The sequence below is a fragment of the Castor canadensis genome, chromosome 1 (genome assembly GCF_047511655.1).
Source record: "Castor canadensis chromosome 1, mCasCan1.hap1v2, whole genome shotgun sequence".
NCBI classification, from domain to species: Eukaryota; Metazoa; Chordata; class Mammalia; order Rodentia; family Castoridae; genus Castor; species Castor canadensis.
The window spans coordinates 1,407,753-1,428,638 of record NC_133386.1 but is presented as its reverse complement, the minus strand read 5'-3'; the positions used below and the strand labels follow the sequence as shown (position 1 = coordinate 1,428,638).

General features: G+C 49.4%; 1 protein-coding gene across 4 annotated transcripts in view; it reads left to right on the top strand.

Annotated features, from left to right (window-relative positions):
- Positions 1-20,886, top strand: part of Smoc2 (SPARC related modular calcium binding 2) — a 155,654-nt gene that overhangs the window by 46,589 nt on the left and 88,179 nt on the right. For all 4 annotated transcript variants that reach the window (XM_074070121.1, XM_020167614.2, XM_074070128.1 and 1 more), the window contains exons 2-4: positions 5,181-5,352; positions 16,545-16,651; positions 17,649-17,748. In XM_074070121.1, the coding sequence (XP_073926222.1) occupies positions 5,181-5,352; positions 16,545-16,651; positions 17,649-17,748 (379 nt within the window). The remainder of the gene's footprint in view (positions 1-5,180; positions 5,353-16,544; positions 16,652-17,648; positions 17,749-20,886) is intronic.

Genomic DNA, 20,886 nt, shown 5'->3' with positions numbered 1-20,886 from the left:
GTTTGGCTCTATTGCTTTGGCCTGTGGCAGCAAAGGACACCACTGGGGATGAGCTGCTCACCTCATGGCAGCTGGGAAGTGAAGAGAGAGGGAGCGCTTGGGGCTGGCCCTGTAATTCTCATCAAGGGCACACCCCAAAGACCTAACTCTCTTCCCTGAGGCCCTACCTCCCAATAGCACATTCTGGGGACTGAGCTTTTAACACATGGCCTTTCAAGGACATTTGAGAGCCACACCACAACAAGGTCAGAAAACCGTGGTAAACTCCGTCAGGGTCTGTGTGGAGGCTGTTGGCGAGCATCACTGTTGTCTGCATTGTGGAACTTTCTGATCGGGGGCAGGGGTGTTCCCTTTCTCCTGATTTGCACATCTGAGCTGGCCAGTCCTCAGTATGGGTCCAGCTCATAGGTCTGCAGGCTGCTACCGTGCATCAGGTCTCCTCCGTGTCACTTCATCCTGATCTCTTTGTGTATTGACTTCTGCACTGACTTTCACTGATTTGATTTGCCTGCTGGGATTCTGGTCCCGGTGGCTCTTCATCCACTCTCTGCTTTCCTGAGCTCTTTTAGGAAACACGTGTCCTCAGCCAGGTGTCTCAGCTAAGTCTGTCAGCATGGCCTGCTTCACTTGTAGTGGCTGTGGACTGTGAGCTGGGCTGGGCAGCCTTCTTTCTGGAGCCCAGTGAGAATCCTTCAGAGAGGGTGCAACTTGGTGGTCACCAAGAAAGGAGGCTCCAGCTGGTTCTCAACTGGAGACTGATGTGGTGGACAGGTGGGACTAAACGGGGTGGTGGTGGCAGCAAGGTATTTTCAACACACACAGCACGGCTTAACTACTTCCATCAAGTGGAAAAGCATCCCTCTGGATAAAATTCACTTCAGCATCTTAGCTTGAGAGGTAGGCTCCAAAGACTTCCCTGTGCATCACAGATTTGCTGGCTCCATGTTACTGAAAGTGTGGTGGGGAGGCAGGGGAGTCCAGCCTGTCAAGTGGAGATGGCTCCTTGAGTGAGACTTGCTTCCCCTCTCCCGCCCCCAGTACTTCAACAGTTACTTGTGCCCAAAGCTGCCAGATCTGGTTGTGGTGCCATGGCACTATCTTCTGCTCAGCCATGGTCCCTGGTGGTGCCCTTTTCTTAGGGGAGCAGCCTGGCACTGACCTGTCTCTAGGGAAGGGCTTGCTTTGGACATCTCATGGCCACAGATTTTTGTGTTCTTATGATGCTATCCCCTGTCTTGTTGGTAGAGCCGCCAATCATCGTGATGTGGAAAATTCATTCATGTTGAGATGTGAAGAGTGTTTTATCCTGCTTCTTAACCGGTTTGATTTTGTTTAAATATTTTTCTTTTGGCTTAAACCCAGACATGTATTAAGAAAAACATAGACCATGCCTTTGATCCATTGTGTTTGACTTTTATTCTTCCAAGGCATGAGGTACTTGACATCCACAAAGACGTGTCTTGGGCCTTGTCTGTGCCTTCCTCACACCTGCTCTCCTCACACCTGTGCAAACAGCGGTGCTTGTGAAAATAAGAAGTGGGGAACCCCTATAACTGAAAGGTTTTCTTTCTCGAGGTTAAATTGATTCCATTCTAAATTTGGCAAAGGGCCTCTGTCTTGAATCAGTTTGACGGCTCTCAATGAAGTTCTTTTAATAAATAGTGAATTCTCTAGGATGGGAATATTAGATTTTTCTTTGAGACTCTGCTTATTAAAGAATACAACTGACTTTTAAAAACTGATTTTCTTCCATATACTGTCTCCCTTGGAATTTAATTGCTATTAAAAACGGTGTGTTCTCTTATTTCTGTGAGAAAATACTTCCATTGTTAGCTCTGTTCCATTAAAGGATCAAGCACGATGGCTAAATTCCAAGCCTGAATGAATGCTCCATTATTTTTTAAAAGTAACAAATGTACAGGTAGTCTCTCTTTCCATTTGGAGAAAGTGATAATTGAGGTGTCCTACCTACGTCCTCAGGAAATGCAAACAGACCACACTCACACGTGGCAATCACCAGGATTTAGGTCAGTCAGCCTTTTTATCTACCACAGAGCAGTGCTAGCTACAGGGCAGCCCCAGCTCCCAGCTGTGGACACTGCCTGCTCTCTCCAGCCTCTCTCTGGTGCAGCTATGCAGCTCCGGGTCAGCCATGCATGGAGAAATGGAGTCTATCAAACTCCTTGGGCTGTGGGGAGGGCGGTGCTGCCGACAGAAAGCTTGTCTACCCTGCAGTGGCCGTGGGGACAAGCTTCCCACAGGGCAGCACCCAAGGGCCATCCCCTCTAGGAGCTGCCTGCCTCTTGTGCCTCCTTCTTCCTGGGATGCCTCCCAGTTAGGAAATTAAAGCCATTTTTGGGCAAAGTAAAAATATGCACTAGACCCTTGGTGGAAGAATTCAATTGAAGGTGTCACGTGCTGGCTCTGCCGTCTTAAAGTAAAGATGAGGTGTTTGCAAAACCTTGAAAGGCAGTGATCTGTTTGCACCAGTTTACCTGGGCACCATAGCAGATGATCCTGCCTGACATTGAACAATTTGAAAAATAACTCTCTTTTGACCAAGAGTGACCACTTCACTTCCCATGAAGTGAAGACCCTGCCACCTTCTGGGTGGCTAACCTACCTCTTGGTTCCATCCCTACCCACAGTCTGTGGAAGGCCCTGCTGAAACACTTGTCTGAGTTCTGGAAGAAACATGGGTTTGCATCACTAGCCACACCACAGTGACCACCCCTCCTGGGTGGGGAGCTCTGGGCACCCTGCCTGGGTCTCTCATGGGCAGTCCATCCTCCACGAGTCATTTTGTTCCTCTACCTGGCCTTCACTCCAACTCCATCACTGCTAATCTTTCAGTAAGGCCAACCCAACTTGGCCCTTCCTGGGAGGTTTTGGTGACTTTCCTAGACAGGAAGCATATCCTGAGTTTGAGGATTTCTTTTTTCTCTCTTACTGAGGCAGAAGCAAGTTGACTGGTCCCTCACATTTGCTCAGCCCCAATTCTGTTTATCCTGCAGCTCAGACTAGAAGAGGTGATCGGTCATCTTCATCAGAGCATCCCTTGTGTCCATGAGCCATGTAAACCTGGGCACTGCCCAGAGGGCCCACGTGTACTGTCCTGGGTTACTCTGTGAGGTTTCTTCTTTCTTTCTATCAATCCCTTGATCAGAAGACTCCTAAATTCTTGCATCCAGGCAGGACACATATAAATAGGAAGGGAGATAGTGAAGTTTACTAGGTAATCACAGGGCAACCTGGTCTCTGCCGGGTGGAGAAGCAGCAACCAGGAAAAGAAAGGGGTAGGCTCTGTGGTTCAAGGCGTTTGTATATCACTGGTCGCCTGGGGGGTCTCAGATCACCAGTAACCTGTGGGCAGGGAGAGAATTGGGCGGTTCCAGTGGGTGGGGTAGGGTGATTGACAGTTACTCTGAGGTATTTGAGTTACATGCACAGAGTGTGACCAAAGAGCTCTGCCACTAGGAGAGGTCACATGGCTCCTGAGTCCAGTGACTTCCCTATTCTCTAACCTGCCTCACTAATGCTCCAGAATCCAGAGGAAGTATGTGTAAGGTGGGTGATGTTCCATGGCCAAGGCCTAGGATGGCTCTGCCTATCTTGTTCTAAAGCCTGTCCATGTTGGATAGGCAGGGCCAGGCAGAGTGAGGACAGAAGGTGACAGTTGGGCCTGGTGTCCCATCACTTGTGCAGGAGGACAGGCAGGGCCACAGCCTCTGCATCTGGGACTTCCAGGAGTCATGGTGAACTTGGAACCTGGTGTCAAGGGCATGAGAGAGAAAAGGAACCATCAGAAACCTGAGGCCATCCTTGGAAACTCTGTCCAGCAAAACAGAGCTGAAGGCCAGTCCCAGTGCTGCCACAGAGGGGTCTCTGGTGCAGCTGCCTGGTTTGAGAATGGAGTGTGAGTGAGGCCTTTGGGGGCCTCCTTGGAGTCCCTCTTCCTGCTGTAGAAAGGTGTGTGGAGCCCTGGGTCTGAGTCACTCATGTGTGCAACAAACATTTGTTCAAAACCAGCCATTGCATGATTTCTCTCATATGTGGCAGATCGATCCAAACACAAATGCAGCATGGTTATCACACACACCCTCACACACTCACAGTCACACAACTCACACACTCTGTCACACACTCACAATCACACACTCTCACTCACACACCCACACACACACACGTACAAAGCCCCTTCCAATGGCGGGGCTGTTAGAGGTCCTGGGGAGGAGGAAAGAGAAGAGAATGGTAGTGAAGCACATCACGTCCGTGTAGGAACGAGACACAAAGAAACACGCTGAAAACTGCTGAGCAACACAGGTAGGGGAAGGGGATAAGGCAGAGTAATAGAGGGGGTTTGACGGGTTAAAGTGCAATGCATTTACAGTAAAATCCCAAGGCCGAGGCCCACTGAACAACGAGCAGGACTTACACACTGAAGGACAGGACTGCAGGACAGGTCATGTCAAGGGGGGGGTATGAGGGGGCGGGGAGGAGGAAGGAAGAGGGTACAGAAGGGGGAGGGAAGGAGGAGGGGGAGGGGGAGGGGAAGGAAGAGGTTATGGAGGGGGAAGGGGAGGGGAAGGAAGAGGGTACAGGAGGGGGAGGGGGAGGGAAGAGAGAGAAAATGGAGGGGGAGAACCAAACCTGGGTGCTTTGCGTGCATATGTGAATATCACAATGAACCCCTGTACAGCTGTAATGTAATAAATAAAAATGCTTTAAAAAGGCAGCTATCCGTTTCAAACACGAATGCACAGGGATTCTGAGGATGCAGGTGGTTGCCTGGTGGCTTTTCAAGGAGGAGATGTGACCTTCCTGTCCCAGCCGGGCACGCTCCTGACACTCCCGACTTCCAGAATAGGGGACATGGTATGCATTTACTGAAAGAAAACCCCCTCTACTCGAGGATAAGTGTGAAACAGACCCCTGAGCAAAGAGCCCACAGAGAAAGGGCTGCACGTGGCGTTCTGTATCACGACAACTAGGGACAAGGGGATCGGCGATGACCAGGTTTTGAAAACAGATGGTGCTTACAGTTTTTGCAAACACTCGTAAGAGCACTGAATGGCTGTACCCCTCACGGCTTTGTTCCCTGGCTGTTCGGTGGCTTTCTGTCTCCTGCTGCTCCACAGAACAATTCTTTAAACTTGTCTGCCTTCTTTGTCTCCCTCAAGTTCCTGAGAGTCGATCAGGACAAAGACAGAGACTGCAGCCTGGACTGCGCGGGCTCCCCGCAGAAGCCTCTGTGCGCGTCGGACGGGAGGACCTTCCTGTCCCGCTGCGAGTTCCAGCGCGCCAAGTGCAAAGACCCCCAGTTAGAGATCGCGTACCGGGGGAACTGCAAAGGTGAGCTCGGTCCGCTCTGTGCAGAGACCGCAGGACTGGCTGCAAGAGGTGTGCGTGCCTGGGGTATTTATTTAGCTCGTCATGTTTTTCTCAGCTCATGTCGGTGAAGAGTAATTTTGATGAGTTTCAAAAGAGGGTCATTCTTAGAAGTATTGTTTTCCCCCACAGTCTGAAACTGCTGTCGACTCTTTCAACCCTGCATCAGTTTTCCTTTCAGCAAATGGGGTTCCTACCACAGCACACGTGCAACTTTCCATGAGTTTTGGGTTCTGTCTTTACACTTGCAATGTTCATTTTCAATTTCCCAGCTCAGAAATAGGATCTAAAGTGCACACTCAAGTTAGAGCCACACCTCGAAATACTTCCCGGAAACAAACAATGGCGTCTTAGACCCAAGATGAACGGCTTCACAAGGAGACTTACTTCCCTTCCCATGTTCTCTTAGAAACAAGACCCACCTTTGGAAATACTCTGCATGGAGGGGCTGTTAGCCAGCAGTCTCTGAGTTCAGTAAATGACCACCATGTCAGCCACCTCCAGGGCACAATGCCTGTCTTCACCAGCTTCTGAATGTATTTGTTCTTTTCCACATGCAGAATTCTAGGCAACAGACCTGGGTACTTTCTGAGACAACCAGGACAGAATTTTACCTTCTCATTTAGCCCCAAGAACTCTTCCAGTGACATGCTGGAGAAATGTCTGCTTACTAGCTGGGCTTGGTGGTGCATGGCTGTAATCTCAGCAGTTGGGAGGCTGAGACTGAGGTGTCATTAGATCCAGGCCAGTCTGGGCTACATAGCAAGACTTGGTCTCAAGTAAACAAAAACCAAAACAAAAGAATTGTGTGTGCACTCAGAGGTGGGGCTCCTGGGATGCTAGAAGCCCCTTGCAGGCTGAGTTGGCAAAGACACAAGTCTTTCCTGCACGGTGTGTGTCTGCGAGCTGTGTGCCTGTGTTCTGCTGGAGCTGACACTTTTTTCTTGTCACATCTGTGTGCCTTTGACCATGACCAGTGCTGAACATCATCACAGATTCTTTCTTCATCATGGTTTGCGTCATGGTTTAACCAAACTTAGGGTCTTAGAGGACACCAAACATTTAAATGCTACTGAAAGGCTGGGGCCTGAGCCAAGGTAGGTGGGCAGGAGGCTTCTGCAGGAAGGCAGCAGGAGATAATTTTACCTGAGGATGGACAGAATGACGCTGCGGAGTTTGATTGTGTGACCAGATGCTGTTTCTAAAGTGTTAACTTGTGATGGGGAGATGGTGTGATCTTCTTCCCAAGGTAAGAGTCACCAAGGTCCCGGGGTAGATCCCAGTCCACATGGAGCAACAGGAGGGGCTGGGAGAGAAGGTGGAGCCCGCTGTGGAGGGCTGGACATCAGGTCCTGGAGTCTGCACTTGGCAGGGGAGAAGGGCAGCCTTAGGAAGCTGTGTTACTGTGACATCTGAATCCCAAAACTTGAAGGCTGAAGGTGCCGAGGTGAAGAGTTGGGATGGCCAAGGCCTGGCCATATCAGGGCACCTGGGCTTCATGGGGTGGCCAGCCCACAGGGCCCCCAGACCTCAACATCAGAGTCTTGGGGAGCCAGGATTAGGTTCCATACCTGTCTGAACCAGGGGCCTCTAGGGCCTGAGGCAGCTCTACCTCAGTTGGGAAGAGCTGGGAGGTGAGGATGGAGACACTGCGGGGTGTCCGGTCCACCTAACTTGGGAGGAGCATACTGACTGCAGAGTTTCCTTCTAACTTTAGCCCAGTCAGCAAGTCATGGTGCCATGAGGATATGTAGGAGAAAGACTGTCATTTTGTTGTGATCACAAGTGAAATTTTTAGTGGGAAAGCTGTTCAAAATGTTGAAGCAGAAATATGAAATATCTTTTAAGCCAGACATGGTGACACACCTGTAATCCCAGGGACATGGAGGTGGAGATAGGAGGAAAACAGTTCAAGGCCAGTCCAGGCAAAAATGTGAGATGCCCATCTCAACAAATGAGCCTGACATGGGGGTTCATCCCTGTGATCTATAATCCCAGCTACTCGAGAGGCATTAAGTAGAAGGACGATGGTCCATGTCAGCCCTGGACAAAAACTTAAAATCTTATCTGAAAAATAACCAAAGTAAAAAAGGGGTGGAGGTGTGGCTCCAGTGGTAGAGCACTTGCCTCACAAGCATAAGGACCCAAGTTCAACCCCAGTACCTCCAAAAAATAAAAAGAAATGTCTTTGTATAGAAAATGTCTGTAAAAGTGAAGGAGAACATAATTCAGATTAGCTACATGTTAATGGTCCCATTCTCACACGCTTGCACACCCTCCCTACCGTGAAAATCTGTCCGGTGGGATTCAGATTGAGGAGGAGGGAGTGTGCCATGTGAATTAAATGGTTTTCTGCAAATGACATTTTTTCTTCCCCAACATCCACTCCTAACTACAGAATAAGAAGAAAGGAATTTATTGAATGCCATCCACCTGATGCCCCAAATTCTGTATCCTCATTTTTCCCTTGAACTCTTTTCCAGTGGGCATTTAAGTTTTAGTAAACAGCATATTATTTACTTTTAATTTTGCTGATGAAAACTTGGATCAAAGCACTCACTTTCCTTGAATGGGGAACACATGTGCACGTCACACACTCACGTGTACACACACATGCACAAACACACGTGCACACAAACTCATGCATACGTGCACATACACATCACACACAGACATGCATGCATGTGCTTGTGCATGCATACACACAAACATGCATAAACATGCACTCATGTACACATGTGCACACATATGCACAATGCACACACAGTTTATCCAGGCGGGTACTTGATATCCTTTACCCAGCTCTATTTCCTGCCTCCTGGAGGTGGCTTGCTGGGCCCTGTGGTGGCAGGTCACCTGACACAGCACCAGGACCAGGCATGGAGCCCTGTGTCCCAGGGGCCATGGATGCAGGAGCGCAAGGCACTGACACCCTACCTTCCAAGACTGCTGGACATTGTTCACTTTACATTCCACAAAGGACGAGTCTGCTCATTGATGCCAATCAAATATTCATTTAAGGAACATTTTCAAACTCAAGGTTGCACCATTAGGAACAGTATGCCTCATTCGGCCTCTGCTTTTCCAGCCAAAGATCTCTGTCCTTTCAGAGTCCTCACACCTTTGATAGAAAGGACAGCTCTTCCTGGACAGTGGCCTTGGGCTTTGTGTGTCCTCATGGACAGCTTGGCCCAGGGCTGGGGCACTGGCAAGAATTGAGGGCCAGGGGTCCACACCTGCACCCCAGTGAGGGACACCATGGAGTGAGGGGCAGGGTCCACACCTGGCACCATGTCCTCCCTCATTTGTGTCTAGGTAGTGGGCACTAGACACACATTTGGGAAACTCAGATAAAGCTTTGTGCCTTGACTTCCCTCAGCTACCTGTGCTGAGATAAGAGGAAATCTAATACATTTAATGCCAGGATTTGCTCTTGAGAGAAGCCTCTAGAAGCAATCACACAGGCAGACTTAGCTTGTGAAAACAAGGGCTGACCAAGGAGGTCACAGAGCCCCGTTCATCGGGCGTCTTATGCCCGTTTCCTACCATGTTCCCGTAGATAACCCCAGTGGGACATTCTGCTGAAGGGCCATGAGGAAGCCTTCACACTCAGCCTCACGGTGGCCCCAGCCTCTGAGGGTGACAGTCAAGGGACTGTCTGATGAGGACCAGGAACTGCATGGTCTTGGGGTGGCCATCTGGCAGCAGGGCATGCTCTCTGCCTTGAGGAGGTCCCTCCCACGCATTGGACTTTAGACTTCATCATGTGTCATGGTCCAAGCTGGATTCTTTTCTGGCAGGTAGCTGGGTGTGAGTGGAACATGGATGTCCCTTCCATGGTGTCCCGGTTCACTCCTGTTTGCACCCAGCCGAGTTTATCTGGATGACTCTGTAGGGGAATTCCCATTTCCCTCACTAAAATTTTATGTCATAAAATTGTGGCCCCAAAATGTGATAAGGGAGCAGTTGATAAACGTGAGACTCGCCTCCCAAAAGCAAGTTTAGCTTAAATCAAAAGGATCACCATGGGGACAGCGCACAGACACTCACAGGTCCAACTTGTGGTCATTACTCTTGGAGCTGGCCCAGGGGAGCAAACACGGAACTCGGCCGATGCAGGCAACCTTAGCCACACATCACAGTCTTAAAGACACCTGGGTGCCAAGCGCTCTGCTGCCCCAGACTTGGGGTGCACAGTGGGGCTCCCAGAGGCTCTGCTTCACCCTCGTCAGAGTGAACCAAGACTGTCCCATGCTGGAGCTGCCCTGAAAGGAGCTTCCAATCTGTGGCTGGGGTTGTCCCTGGCCTGGGTCCTGGCTCGCGGTGGGCACAGGACGTTAATGAAAACCCTGGGCTGGTTTTCACTGTCAGGCCCCAAAGGCCAGCAGTTAGCACCTCCCACCTCTCCTGAGATGACTTACGGGGACACAGCCCAGTGCCATTGGACCCAGGTGGCGCCATTTGTACTACAATTTCCTCTGTTCTCCAAGAGCATAAATTCTGCAGATTCTACAGCCAGACCCATGTTGGGACTGTCTTCCCTGATGCTCGATGAGGGGCAGGAGATTGGACTGTCCCTTCTCCCTCCAGGTGATAGGAGCCACTGCCCAGCCTTTCCCTTCGAGATGCCTGGGTAGGAATTGGCTGTGCTGCCCAGCGTCCCCTCCGCAAGGCTGCTGCTGACGTTTAGTATTTTGAGGATGCTTTCACATATTTGTCGGGTGACAGAACTGTGGGCAAGACTGTTTTGGATGTACTGGTTAGGAAAATCACTTAAAATATTTTAGTCCACATTTAATGAAAGAGGATGAAGATGTTTTGTGCAGTTCACATTATGGTCTGACCATTCACCCTGGTTAGAATTGCAGGGGCTGCACTCATGAATTTTTTCATATTTTCAGGGAAGTGTGCGGAGTTTGTGTTTTCAGTACTCAGCAAACACATTCATATTTTCCTTTTGATCTGACAACAGCGGAGCTGGCATTGAATGAAAAAAGCCAAAAAAAAAAAAAAAAACAACCAAACAAAAAAACAAGTCACGTTCCAGGAGACCTTGGAGCTACTTTGAGTAAAGCCATAACAGGTACCTGACGAAGCAGCTTCCTTGGAGGTTTCTTAGACCAGGGGCTCGCTGTGTGACAGGAGCGGGGCCTCAGGTGCTTCCTCTGCTGCCTGTGTCCCCACCAGTGCTTGGTTTGCTGCTGTGCCCGAGCGGCTTTGGTGATACCCAATAAGGCAGAGCACTGGGCACTGGGGAGACCCAGGGTGTGGGATGCCCTCCGTGGTCACAGTCAGATCCTGTCCCCATGGCAGGAATAAACAGGGCACCATTACTGCGTGGTTGGGGACCTCTGGCTCTTTCTCTGTGTGAACCCCAGAGCGATACTGCAAGTGCACACTGGTGCCATTGTCATTGTCCTTACAGAGAAAGGGCTGACTCCTAGGACCTCCGTCCAGGTTGGACTTGGGGGGCTTTCAGGCAGTTTTGCCCCCTCAAACTCAAGGACCCTGGACCACTGTGGATAGGCGGCTGGCCTCTCTTTGCTGGGCAGGGCACTTCTCTCCCCACCCCCGGACACGGAGCTGGAGCAGGTACCTGAAGTCTTCTCATCAGAAAAAAATGTGTTTCTGCTAAGTCTTTCTCTATGCTTAGAGAACTGGAAACAGGGAAGAAGCGCCACCATCTTTTTACCTTTCCTGCACCGTGAAGACGATCCCAGAGCACAATTACAAAGGAGAAAACTAAGACAGCCTCCCCCAGGAGCTGTGTCAGACCACGAGGAGCACCACTTATGGAGTCCACAGGCTGCCAGCCGTGAGCACCTGCCAGTGTCTCCCCAGGGAAACAGCCTTCCATGAGAGCCCCGTGTGGGGCTGAGTGTGTGGGGCTGGAGTGTCATTCTCTCCCGCCCAGGGCTTGCCCCGGTCCAGGACACATTTCTTTCTTCCCATAGACATTGCTACGGGAAACAGCTGCTCTGTGGTCCTGTCCTGACTCTAGAACCCAGTGTGTGCTTGGCCGTCCCAAAACCTCCACCCACACCACGTGCACCTTCCATCATTTGTGGGGTTCTCATGGACCTGCCTTTGGAGTGTCCTTCTTTCTAGAGTAGAGTGGACACAAGGTCTTTCGGGCCTTGCTGGCACAAGGGAATGCTTGCGGATGTGTCAAGGGACAACGACCCTTTCTCTGTTCGCTTTTGCAATGGCTGTCATCTCAGGGATGGTTGCTCAGGAGAACCAAGGCCAGCAGCGAAGGTCACGGTCAGACTTCATGGAGGATGACTTAGTGACCACAGCATGATCTCCTGTGACTCATGGAGAGCTGTTACTGATTACCACAGAGGTGGGCAGGGTCAGATTTTCCTGTCAAATACTGAAAAAACAGAAGTGGTCTGCAGCTTACCTTAATTTTTCCTTTACAATTGGCCAACCCCGATCATATACCCCGTGATTTCTGGTTTATAATTTTGTTCTGCCTTTATGAATTTAAAAGGAGAATTCAGTTCCTTCTGCCCTGGCTGTGCAGTCAGACCTTTTCATCACCACGGGACCTTTAGATAGATAGACTAAGTGCTCTGCTGGGATGGGCACGCTACCTGCAGTGTTAATGAGCAAAGCTAGAGAGAGGGGACAGGGTCCCTGCCTGGAGCTCCACGGGTCTCTTGTCACCACACCTCCACTGCATAGCTGGGGAGGAATTGTTGACACTGAAAGCCATTCTCTGGTTTTCTCAGCGCCTGGCCTTCAAAATAACAAGTGGTAAAATGTTGCAGCTTTGAAACACAGTGTCTGCCTTCATTTGATGCCAGTGAAAATGAAAGGCAAGGCCGTCTGGGCCCTCATCCTGCGGCCTCTACAAGGGGAGCGTGACTTCCTTTGTCCGGGTGCCCTTTGCTGTCCAACCCACACAGTCGCAATGTAAGCTGTATCTGCCAGGCCCTGGCAGGGCTACAGAGGATGGCAGTGAAAAGAACTCTTGACCTCAGAGAGTTCACACAGCCACCATGGTAATCGTGACCTCCGAGTGGCCATGGAGACCCAGAGGCAATACGCCTGCCTGGCCTGTTCTTCTCTGCCCCCAGTGTGGGACACTGAAGGGCATAGCCCCTTCCTACAGGTGCCGGCTTCTGCAGCAGGAAGTCCGAGGCACTGTCACAGGTGTCAACTGAAACATCTCAGGGAGAACAGGAGCAAGAGGAGCGTCAGACACTTGGGTCTCCCCTGGCATGTTCCTGAGGTCCTGTTCTGCTGTAGACAGGGGTCCCTGAAGGAGGAGCCTCCTGGCTTGGGGTCCCCTGAGCCTGAGGTCACCCTGAGCATCTCTGTTTTCCACCATCCTGGAGCAGCTTCCTCAAGTGCCTGCCTCAGCACATCCCCTCAGCTGCTGGAGTTTCCAGGATTCTCCTGTGTGGGACCCCAGCAAAGCCTGTCTTCCAACTATTGCTCGACCCTGTTTTGAGTGATTTTTGCAAAGAACAGAATTATTGGCTTCCAATAATTTTAATGTTTAATTAATTTCTTTCAATGTTTAAAAGAAAGCCAGTGTCTTACACTGCAAAACCCTACTCATTTCTACTTTATAGTGAGCACCACATTTGTATTTCCCACGTTACGCATAAACAGCCTTGTGATTTCACCGGGATCTATTTTACTTTTCAACTGTGGAAATTAAAAAAAAAAAAACAAACACATAGAAGTAAATCAAATCATTTCCAAGTTCATTAGTATCAATCAATGATTCATAAAAATTCTTGTGATTGATACCTTGCTAAACATAGTGATGAATTTTTAAATTTATGAAGTCTTGCCTCTTTCAAGTAGGAGCAAAAAGCTTCTAAAAATATCTGACCAAGTTGGTGTCAAAGAGTTTTTCTTCAGTCTAGTAAAAAGTAATTGAATTCTCTGATTAGAGGTTGAAGTAATAATTTTCTGTAATTGGAATATTAGCATTTTAATCTTCAGTTGAGATGGAGTTTGCCGTGAGGTATAAATTGACGACAGTTTTGAAAGCTAGGATGTCAGCTCATACCCACGAGGGTGGCTGTGACAACTTGAAAATGCACGTTGGCACAGACATGGAGAATTGGAACGCTGTCTCTGCTGATGGGACTATGAAATGGTTCAGCCGATGGGGAAAGCGTCAGGCAGATGTAACGGACAAGTCACCTCTGCTGCACAAGCCCCAAAGACTGGAAAATGAGTGCTCGAACAAAAACGTATTATTTCAGCACTATTCAAAATAGCCAAAAGATGGAAAAACCCCAGTGTCCACTAGCTGATGAACAGATGAGCCAGCACAGCCATGGAGAGCCATGGAGACCTGGTCCAGCTGTTGCAAGATGACCTTCGAAAGTCGATGCTCAGGGAGGGAGGCCAGACACAAAAAGCCAAAAGAGTGTGACTGTGACTCCATTCGCACCAGATGCCCAGAGTGCGTAAGGACATGGAGACAGATATGGATCCATGCTTCTGGGGTGGGCCAAGAGGATGGGAGTGGCTGTTTACTTGGCGTGGGGTTTCCTTTTGGGATGATGGAGCTGTCCTGCAAGCCGACAGTGATGTGTGATGGTGACACTGTGGTCACACAGCACTGTGCACATGCCAATTGCCAGTGAGCTGTGCTCTTTAAAATGGCAATTCTGTGTTGCACCATCACAAAAATCACTTGGCTGATGTTTTGAGGATTTAAAGTGTAAACAGAAATGAAGTACCCCGAGTAAAATCTCAACAAGTCCCCTGGACAACAGGGACCTGCTTCATTTTTAATTCAGCCACAAGAAGCACGACGAGAAAGGGCTTCATCATCATGTAACTTTCCCACACGACGCTCCACGGAGAGTGCGTTTCTATCCCGTTCTTTCAGAGTGAGGGAGAAATTAGAGCCAGTATGGAAAACATAATTTAGAGGGTTGTAATTTCTTTAGTCTAAGGAGTGCGTACACTGTGCACATAATCGTTTTAATGTGGGAGGAACACAGGGGACATCTTTGAGTCCAGTGTCCTCACTGTTTGTGTCTTTCAGTAGAACTGATCTGCTTGCCTGATGTTCAAGTTGTGTGGCAGTTCTGGGTTTACTTGGTCACACTCTTATCAGCGGTAAATGTCCTTGTTTCTGGTTTGCCACCAAGTCTCTGGAGTAGGAATGACAGACAGGTGGCCAGAGCCACTACAGGGTGCTTGTCACAGTTTTATTTTACAAAGTGCCTACAGACTTACTTTGAGGGGTGACTCACACCGACCCTGAAATTCTGTGCTGCTCTCTTCATGTCACCTCCAACTCCCTTGCTACGATCGGCTGAGATGTTAACTTGGAGTTTCATTTCCTATCAGGCCCAGAGCTGCAGCTTTGAGAATTATCTAACCGGTGGCAAATGTTATGTCTTTAAGAAAGAGAATTCCAAGCCAGGAATGAAACCCACAAGTTGTCTGGAAAATTTTTGCTTCTGTGGCATGTCCCACAGTAGTTCAATATTAGCCCTGATTTATGGCTCCATCTGTACCCTGGCTGAGGCCAGGCAAGCTGGAACTCAAATCACTTTTCCTTTGAGACAGTCAAACCACAGGTTATCCTACAAAAACGAGGACAAGTCCAGCAAAGCAGTGATTTCTCCTCAGCTAACACAGGCTACACTAAAACCACACACTGCTGTGTGCTGGCTGCCAGGCCAGGGGCCAGAGTGGACGAGAGGCAGGGAGCCTGGGCAGAGGGCTCTCAGAGGGAGCCTGTGACACCCGTGCAGCACACCCGGTGTGCCAGGAGACCCTGAGCTGAGCCTGTAGAGGTCTGGGAGACATTCAACAAACAGCATCCTCACGCCTTGTGCAGGCCTGCAGTCCTGGCTTGCTCCCACAATGGCATTGTTGTTGACAGCAGCTTTTATTCTGGGCAGTCAATGGGTCACTGTGAGACAATGGGAAGCAGACAGCATGTGACAAAGCATCTTGGAGTCGAGAGGCTACAAATGTCCTTGAAATCTGGGCCATTCTTATTTCAACCCGGAAAAACAAACACTAAGAAAGCCATTCTTGTCAAGGTTTCCAATGCCAAGATGGAACATCCTGTGTTTTGCTCGCAGGGGCGAGGCGGGTATCATGGGATGCTGCCTGGTCACAGAGCCTGGGGTGGCAGACCTCGTGACTTCTCCCAAAGGGTGGTACATGCCTCCGTGGACTGCAGTTATCATCCTGAGTGTGGGACATTCAGCCCACACTTTTAACCTCTTTTGCCGGCGTGGAAACTGAATCACCTGTGGCTCTCGAGTATCATCCATCCGGTCCGGGTCATGCAGACGAGAGAAGTCAGCTTTGCTCGAGGGACACACGGACTGGGCAGTATTGACTTTCCTGTCTTCCTGCATTCTAATCCACTTTCTCCAGAGTGAGATTAAATGTGCTTATATGTTTTGGACTTTTGCCTTTCTACTAGTTTATGGGGTCTCCAGAGAGAAAGAGAGACAGGAGAGAGAAGAGCATCTGGTGAATCCTATGAAGCCATGATTCTGACACGAACGCAGGACCCTGTGAGGCAGTTCGAGACATGCTAAAGAATTCAGGTCCTTTTATCTACTCAGTCCTCAGGTTTTCCATGTGAAGTTGGAAGAGACAGCAGCTCAGTATGGACTTTGAGATCCTGGGGATTAAGATACCAAAGGGCCACCGGGGTTTCCTTTCACAGGAGGTCTCAGCTTGAGCAGGTGCTGGGGCAGCAGGTTCCCATCCTGCAAGGTGCCCTATGCCCCTCCTTCTGAGCCAGTCCGCTCTGGTCTGAGTTTCACTGTGTCCTCTGGACTCTGCTCCATTTGCATGTGACCATGGTGCCCAGGTGGACATCCTTGGGCCTGAGTAGAACCTGCCTGTGACTGGGTGTGACCACTCCATTTTAGGAAGCAAGAGCCTGCTTCCTTGCAGGCCCTCTCAAGGCTTTCTGAGCCTCAGGTTCCCTCACTCACTGTGGTGCAGGATGCCTGCTCTTCCCACTGCCGGCTTTCTGGACAAAGCAGGACTGTATGGCAGGAGGCCCCTGTCCTTCTGAGGAGACCTCCCCCAGCCTCACAGTCCTTCCTCCTCTGTGACTTTCAGGTTGGCATCTCAGAAAGTCTTCCTGCTCCAGCTTCTTTCCTGTGCGTGACCACTCTGCCTCTTTTTCCCCACAGATGTGTCCAGGTGTGTGGCCGAGCGGAAGTACACCCAGGAACAAGCCCGGAAGGAGTTCCAGCAGGTGTTCATTCCAGAATGCAATGATGACGGCACCTACAGTCAGGTTACTCACCTCGCTCCGAGCATCTACACCTGGGCCTCGTGGGTGGAGAGTGTCACCGGGGAGGGGAGATCTGAAGGGAGGAAGGAGCCAGGGCTGTCTGTATGTCTGAGAACTGTCCCTCCGCATGTAAGAAGCTGGTTCCTGGGGAGCCTTGCGTGTCACCTAACGTGTACGGTGCTGGTGTACCTCAGCTGGCCCAAGTGTTTATCACAGCTGCTGATGGGACTGGGTTCTTCTCTGAGGCCATTCACACCTGCTAACCCGGTGCAGGTACTCAGTGTTTAATTTCAGCTTCATGTTAATTATGGAAGGGTGTGCTGAGAGCCGTGTCATCTTGGCCAGGACTGAGCTCCAGGCCTCAGCCCCATATGGGGTCATGGCTAGACGGTGACAAGTCAGGTTGTGGGGCAGTGTAAGAAATGACCCTGCTCTCTTCTGAGAGTCAATGCTGAGATGCCTCATTGAAGAAAAAGCTCCGATGATACAGCACTGCTGTGACCCATCGGGGGTGGCATGAGTTCACCTGACCTTTGAGAGACAAGGAGAGAAGCGTCTCTGCCGGGGTCATCTGAGGAGGTCCCAGGCAGGAGGGCATGGGGGAGGCCAGGAGGTACCCCAGAAGAGCGTCCCTTCTGCTGGATGCCTGGCTTCTCTCTCTGAGACCACCAGGGGTCAACCAAGAGACTGGGGAGTCTCCTGACTTTGTTGGGCCTCAGTTTCTCCATTTGTGAGGTGGGGGTTGGGCTCTATCTGGAGGGGGGTCTGGGTTGGGTTGTCTACAGGGAGGCACCCAGCACTCTAGTGTTTGGTGAAGTACCTTGGTCTCTTTTCTTCCACATTTGTGTGGTGGTGGTCAGCACGTCCTTCCGTGGCGTTTCCACACTCGTGAGACACGGGGTCTCTGAGGCCTTTGTCTGAGTGACACTACAGAGGCAGAGTCAGCTTGTGCACCTTGGGGTGGCAGTCATCAGCTCACCTTCCTGTCCTTTCTCGGCAGGTCCAGTGTCACAGCTACACAGGGTACTGTTGGTGTGTCACACCCAACGGAAGGCCCGTCAGCGGCACTGCCGTGGCCCACAAGACGCCCAGGTGCCCGGGTAGGTCTGGCCTATAGAGATCGGTCTGCTGGTCCCCACGGTGGTCATTTTACTTAGGTTTGCTATGACTCGGAAGGAAATTCAGTACAGGAGGAACAGAAGGTGACCGTGGGGACAAAGCCAAATCACTATTCTCTGTTGAGAAAGCAAAGACTTGCACAAGCGTGCTGTGGCAGCAGGCACAGGGAGACACCTGGTCTGCGTCACAGAAGGTAATGGTAATTCTTAGGTTTTAAACATCCCCACGAGGACAGAAGTTACCAGTGCAAACGACCTAATGTTGTCTTTGGCCAAATGTGACAATTTCTGGGGTGTGTGTGTGTGTGTGTGCTCACACGAACACACATTTATATTCTTTCCAACAAGAAAGTGGATCACTCTTTGTAGGTCAATTTCCAGATGGCTTATTTGCGGTATTTCATTACTCAAAAGGGGACTTGCTGTACTTGGAGTAATAAAAACTGCCATAATAATAATAACCTATAAGTGTTCCTTTCCCTAAATATATTTTACCAAAAAAGGCTATAAATAGTTCAGATCATTTTCATTAGAAAATTGTCTGCAACCCAGATTCGATTAATTACCAGGGAGACCTATATTGCATGATCCAGTCATCATAAATCCCACATTGTTCTTGTAAAAAAAAAATCAGCCTTTACTCTGTGATAAAATAATTTTTCATGTAAGTATTGAAGCATTTGCATTGAGAATTTGCTTTTAGACTTGTTTTCTACTTAAGGGCCAGGTATCTTCTAACTGTGAACTCTTGTTTATTATTTGGGTGTGTATGGAGTCACCAAAGAGCCAGGGCGTGGGCTAGAAGTCAGCTACGTACAACTTCCTAAGCACGGTGACATCGTAACCAACAACAACACAAACTGGCCATCATTTAAAAGCCACGTGGTGTGTGTTACAGGGAACTGAAATATGTTTGTTACCTTTCAGAACTGTTTTGTCATCCAAGGCTAAAAAGTGCTAAAAATGTCATTTAGTGAGTTGATATTTACATCTGATAGTTCTTTTGTAAACTCCTGGAGGAAGGGAAAGAGAAAAAGCTGAAGAGCATAGAGCGTGGGCATCTCTTGGCCTGAAAGATACTTGGCGTGCTGTTTTGTTCCATGCATGGAGCTGAACTTGGCACGGGGCGCTGTTTCAGGAAGGAGAAAGCCGAGGGAACAGCTATTTCTGTGATTGCAGTGATACTGTCTGAAAAGTTTAGTAACTGAGTGAAAGAACTTTCTCAGGAAGTCACTTGCAGAATGTTGGGTTTTGTACAATCTCCAGACACTGTTTTGCTTCTGGAATCAAAGTCACTGCACTGTTGGTTCACATTGCTTTGTTACCCAGGGAGGGTGACAGTGAACTGCACAAAATGCTCCATTTTTCATTGTTCACACTGAGTTTTGGGTAGTGAGGACTGGATTAGGCAAGAGAGAGTATTCTGTCCTTTGGCTTAAAAGTCTGGTGTTGGTCAGGTATAGTGGTGCATTTCTGTAGTCCCAGCTTCTCCAGAGGCCCTAATAACAGAATTATGAGTTCAAAGCTAGCTGGACAAAAGTTAGCTTGACCCTATCCGAAAAACAAAATAAAAATATAAGGGCTGGGATCATAGCTCAAGTGGTAGAGTTCTTGGTGGCCTGAGCTCAATCCCTAGCACCACAAAATAAATAAATAACAGTGGGGTGTTTATTGTGTGGAAAATACCACTAAGTAGTTTAAAGTTCAATTTTAGCCAAGCCTGTAACGTCGCATTCAGGAAGCTGAGGCAGAAGGGTTGGGAGTTCAAAGCCAGCCTGGGCTACATAGTGAGACCTTATCTCAAAACAAACGAACAAACAAAAAAGTGACTACACCAGGCTCACCTGGAAAAGACATGTATGGTTTTGATGTGTGGCACAGTTCTGTGGCTGTGGCCAACCCGCCTCCCCTCCCTGTTGAGCTGGCCAGTGCCATTTCACGCCTGGTTGGTAAGAGGAATATTTTCTCTAGCCCCCACATTGCTGAGGGGAAATCCCGTGAATCCGCAGCTGCACTCCATGCTTTTATTCTGCACATGCAGGGGAGGGGGCGCGGAGACCCCCACAGGCTCTGCTGGACACATCACAGAGTTGTGTGCGGGGTTGAGGTTACAGGGGCACTGAGCTCACCTGCCCCCACCCCATCCACAAGGAATTTTTTTTTTCTTTTTTCATTTCTCTTTTATTATTCATATGTGCATACAAGGCTTGGTTCATTTCTCCCCCCTGCCCCCACCCCCTCCCTTACCACCCACTCCACCCCCTCCCGCTCCCCCCCACCCCCTCAATACCCAGCAGAAACTATTTTGCCCTTATCTCTAATTTTGTTGGAGAGAGAGTATAAGCAATAATAGGAAGGAACAAGGGGTTTTGCTGGTTGAGATAAGGGTAGCTATACAGGGCATTGACTCACATTGATTTCCTGTGCGTGGGTGTTACCTTCTAGGTTAATTCTTTTTGATCTAACCTTTTCTCTAGTTCCTGGTCCCCTTTTCCTATTGGCCTCAGTTGCTTTAAGGTATCTGCTTTAGTTTCTCTGAGTTAAGGGCAACAAATGCTAGCTAGTTTTTTAGGTGTCTTACCTATCCTCACCCCTCCCTTCCACAAGGAATTTGTGACATGCCTTTGCATAATATGATTTAACTTTGTCCCACAGGTTGCACGGCCCCCACAAGTAATGCAGACATGGGGGGTTTTGGTCGCTTTGCATGAGGCTGTGACTAACAACAGGGTTTCACCTGCAAACCCCAGGGAACTCACACTCGGGGCATGGGGTAGATCCCAGAACTTCACCAAGTAGTCAGCTGATACACAGCACAGCTAAAACGCATTGTCCGTGAGCCATGGGAGCACTTTGCATCACATTTATTAAAATCGGGAAAATTCAGTAAATACCTTTGCCTTCGAGTACATACATGCACACTGTGTAAGATTTTAAGATTAGAAAGTAAATGAAAATGAGCAGTTGACACAACTGTCAGGAAATTAGGAGCACAGGCAGCCCACAGGTGGACAGGGTGAGAGGGAGGTGGACAGCACCACCTGGACCCAGCCAGGAAAGAAAGCCCCTCCCCCAGTCCTCTACCTGCACTTGTACCAGAAAGACCCTTTACTTCACAAT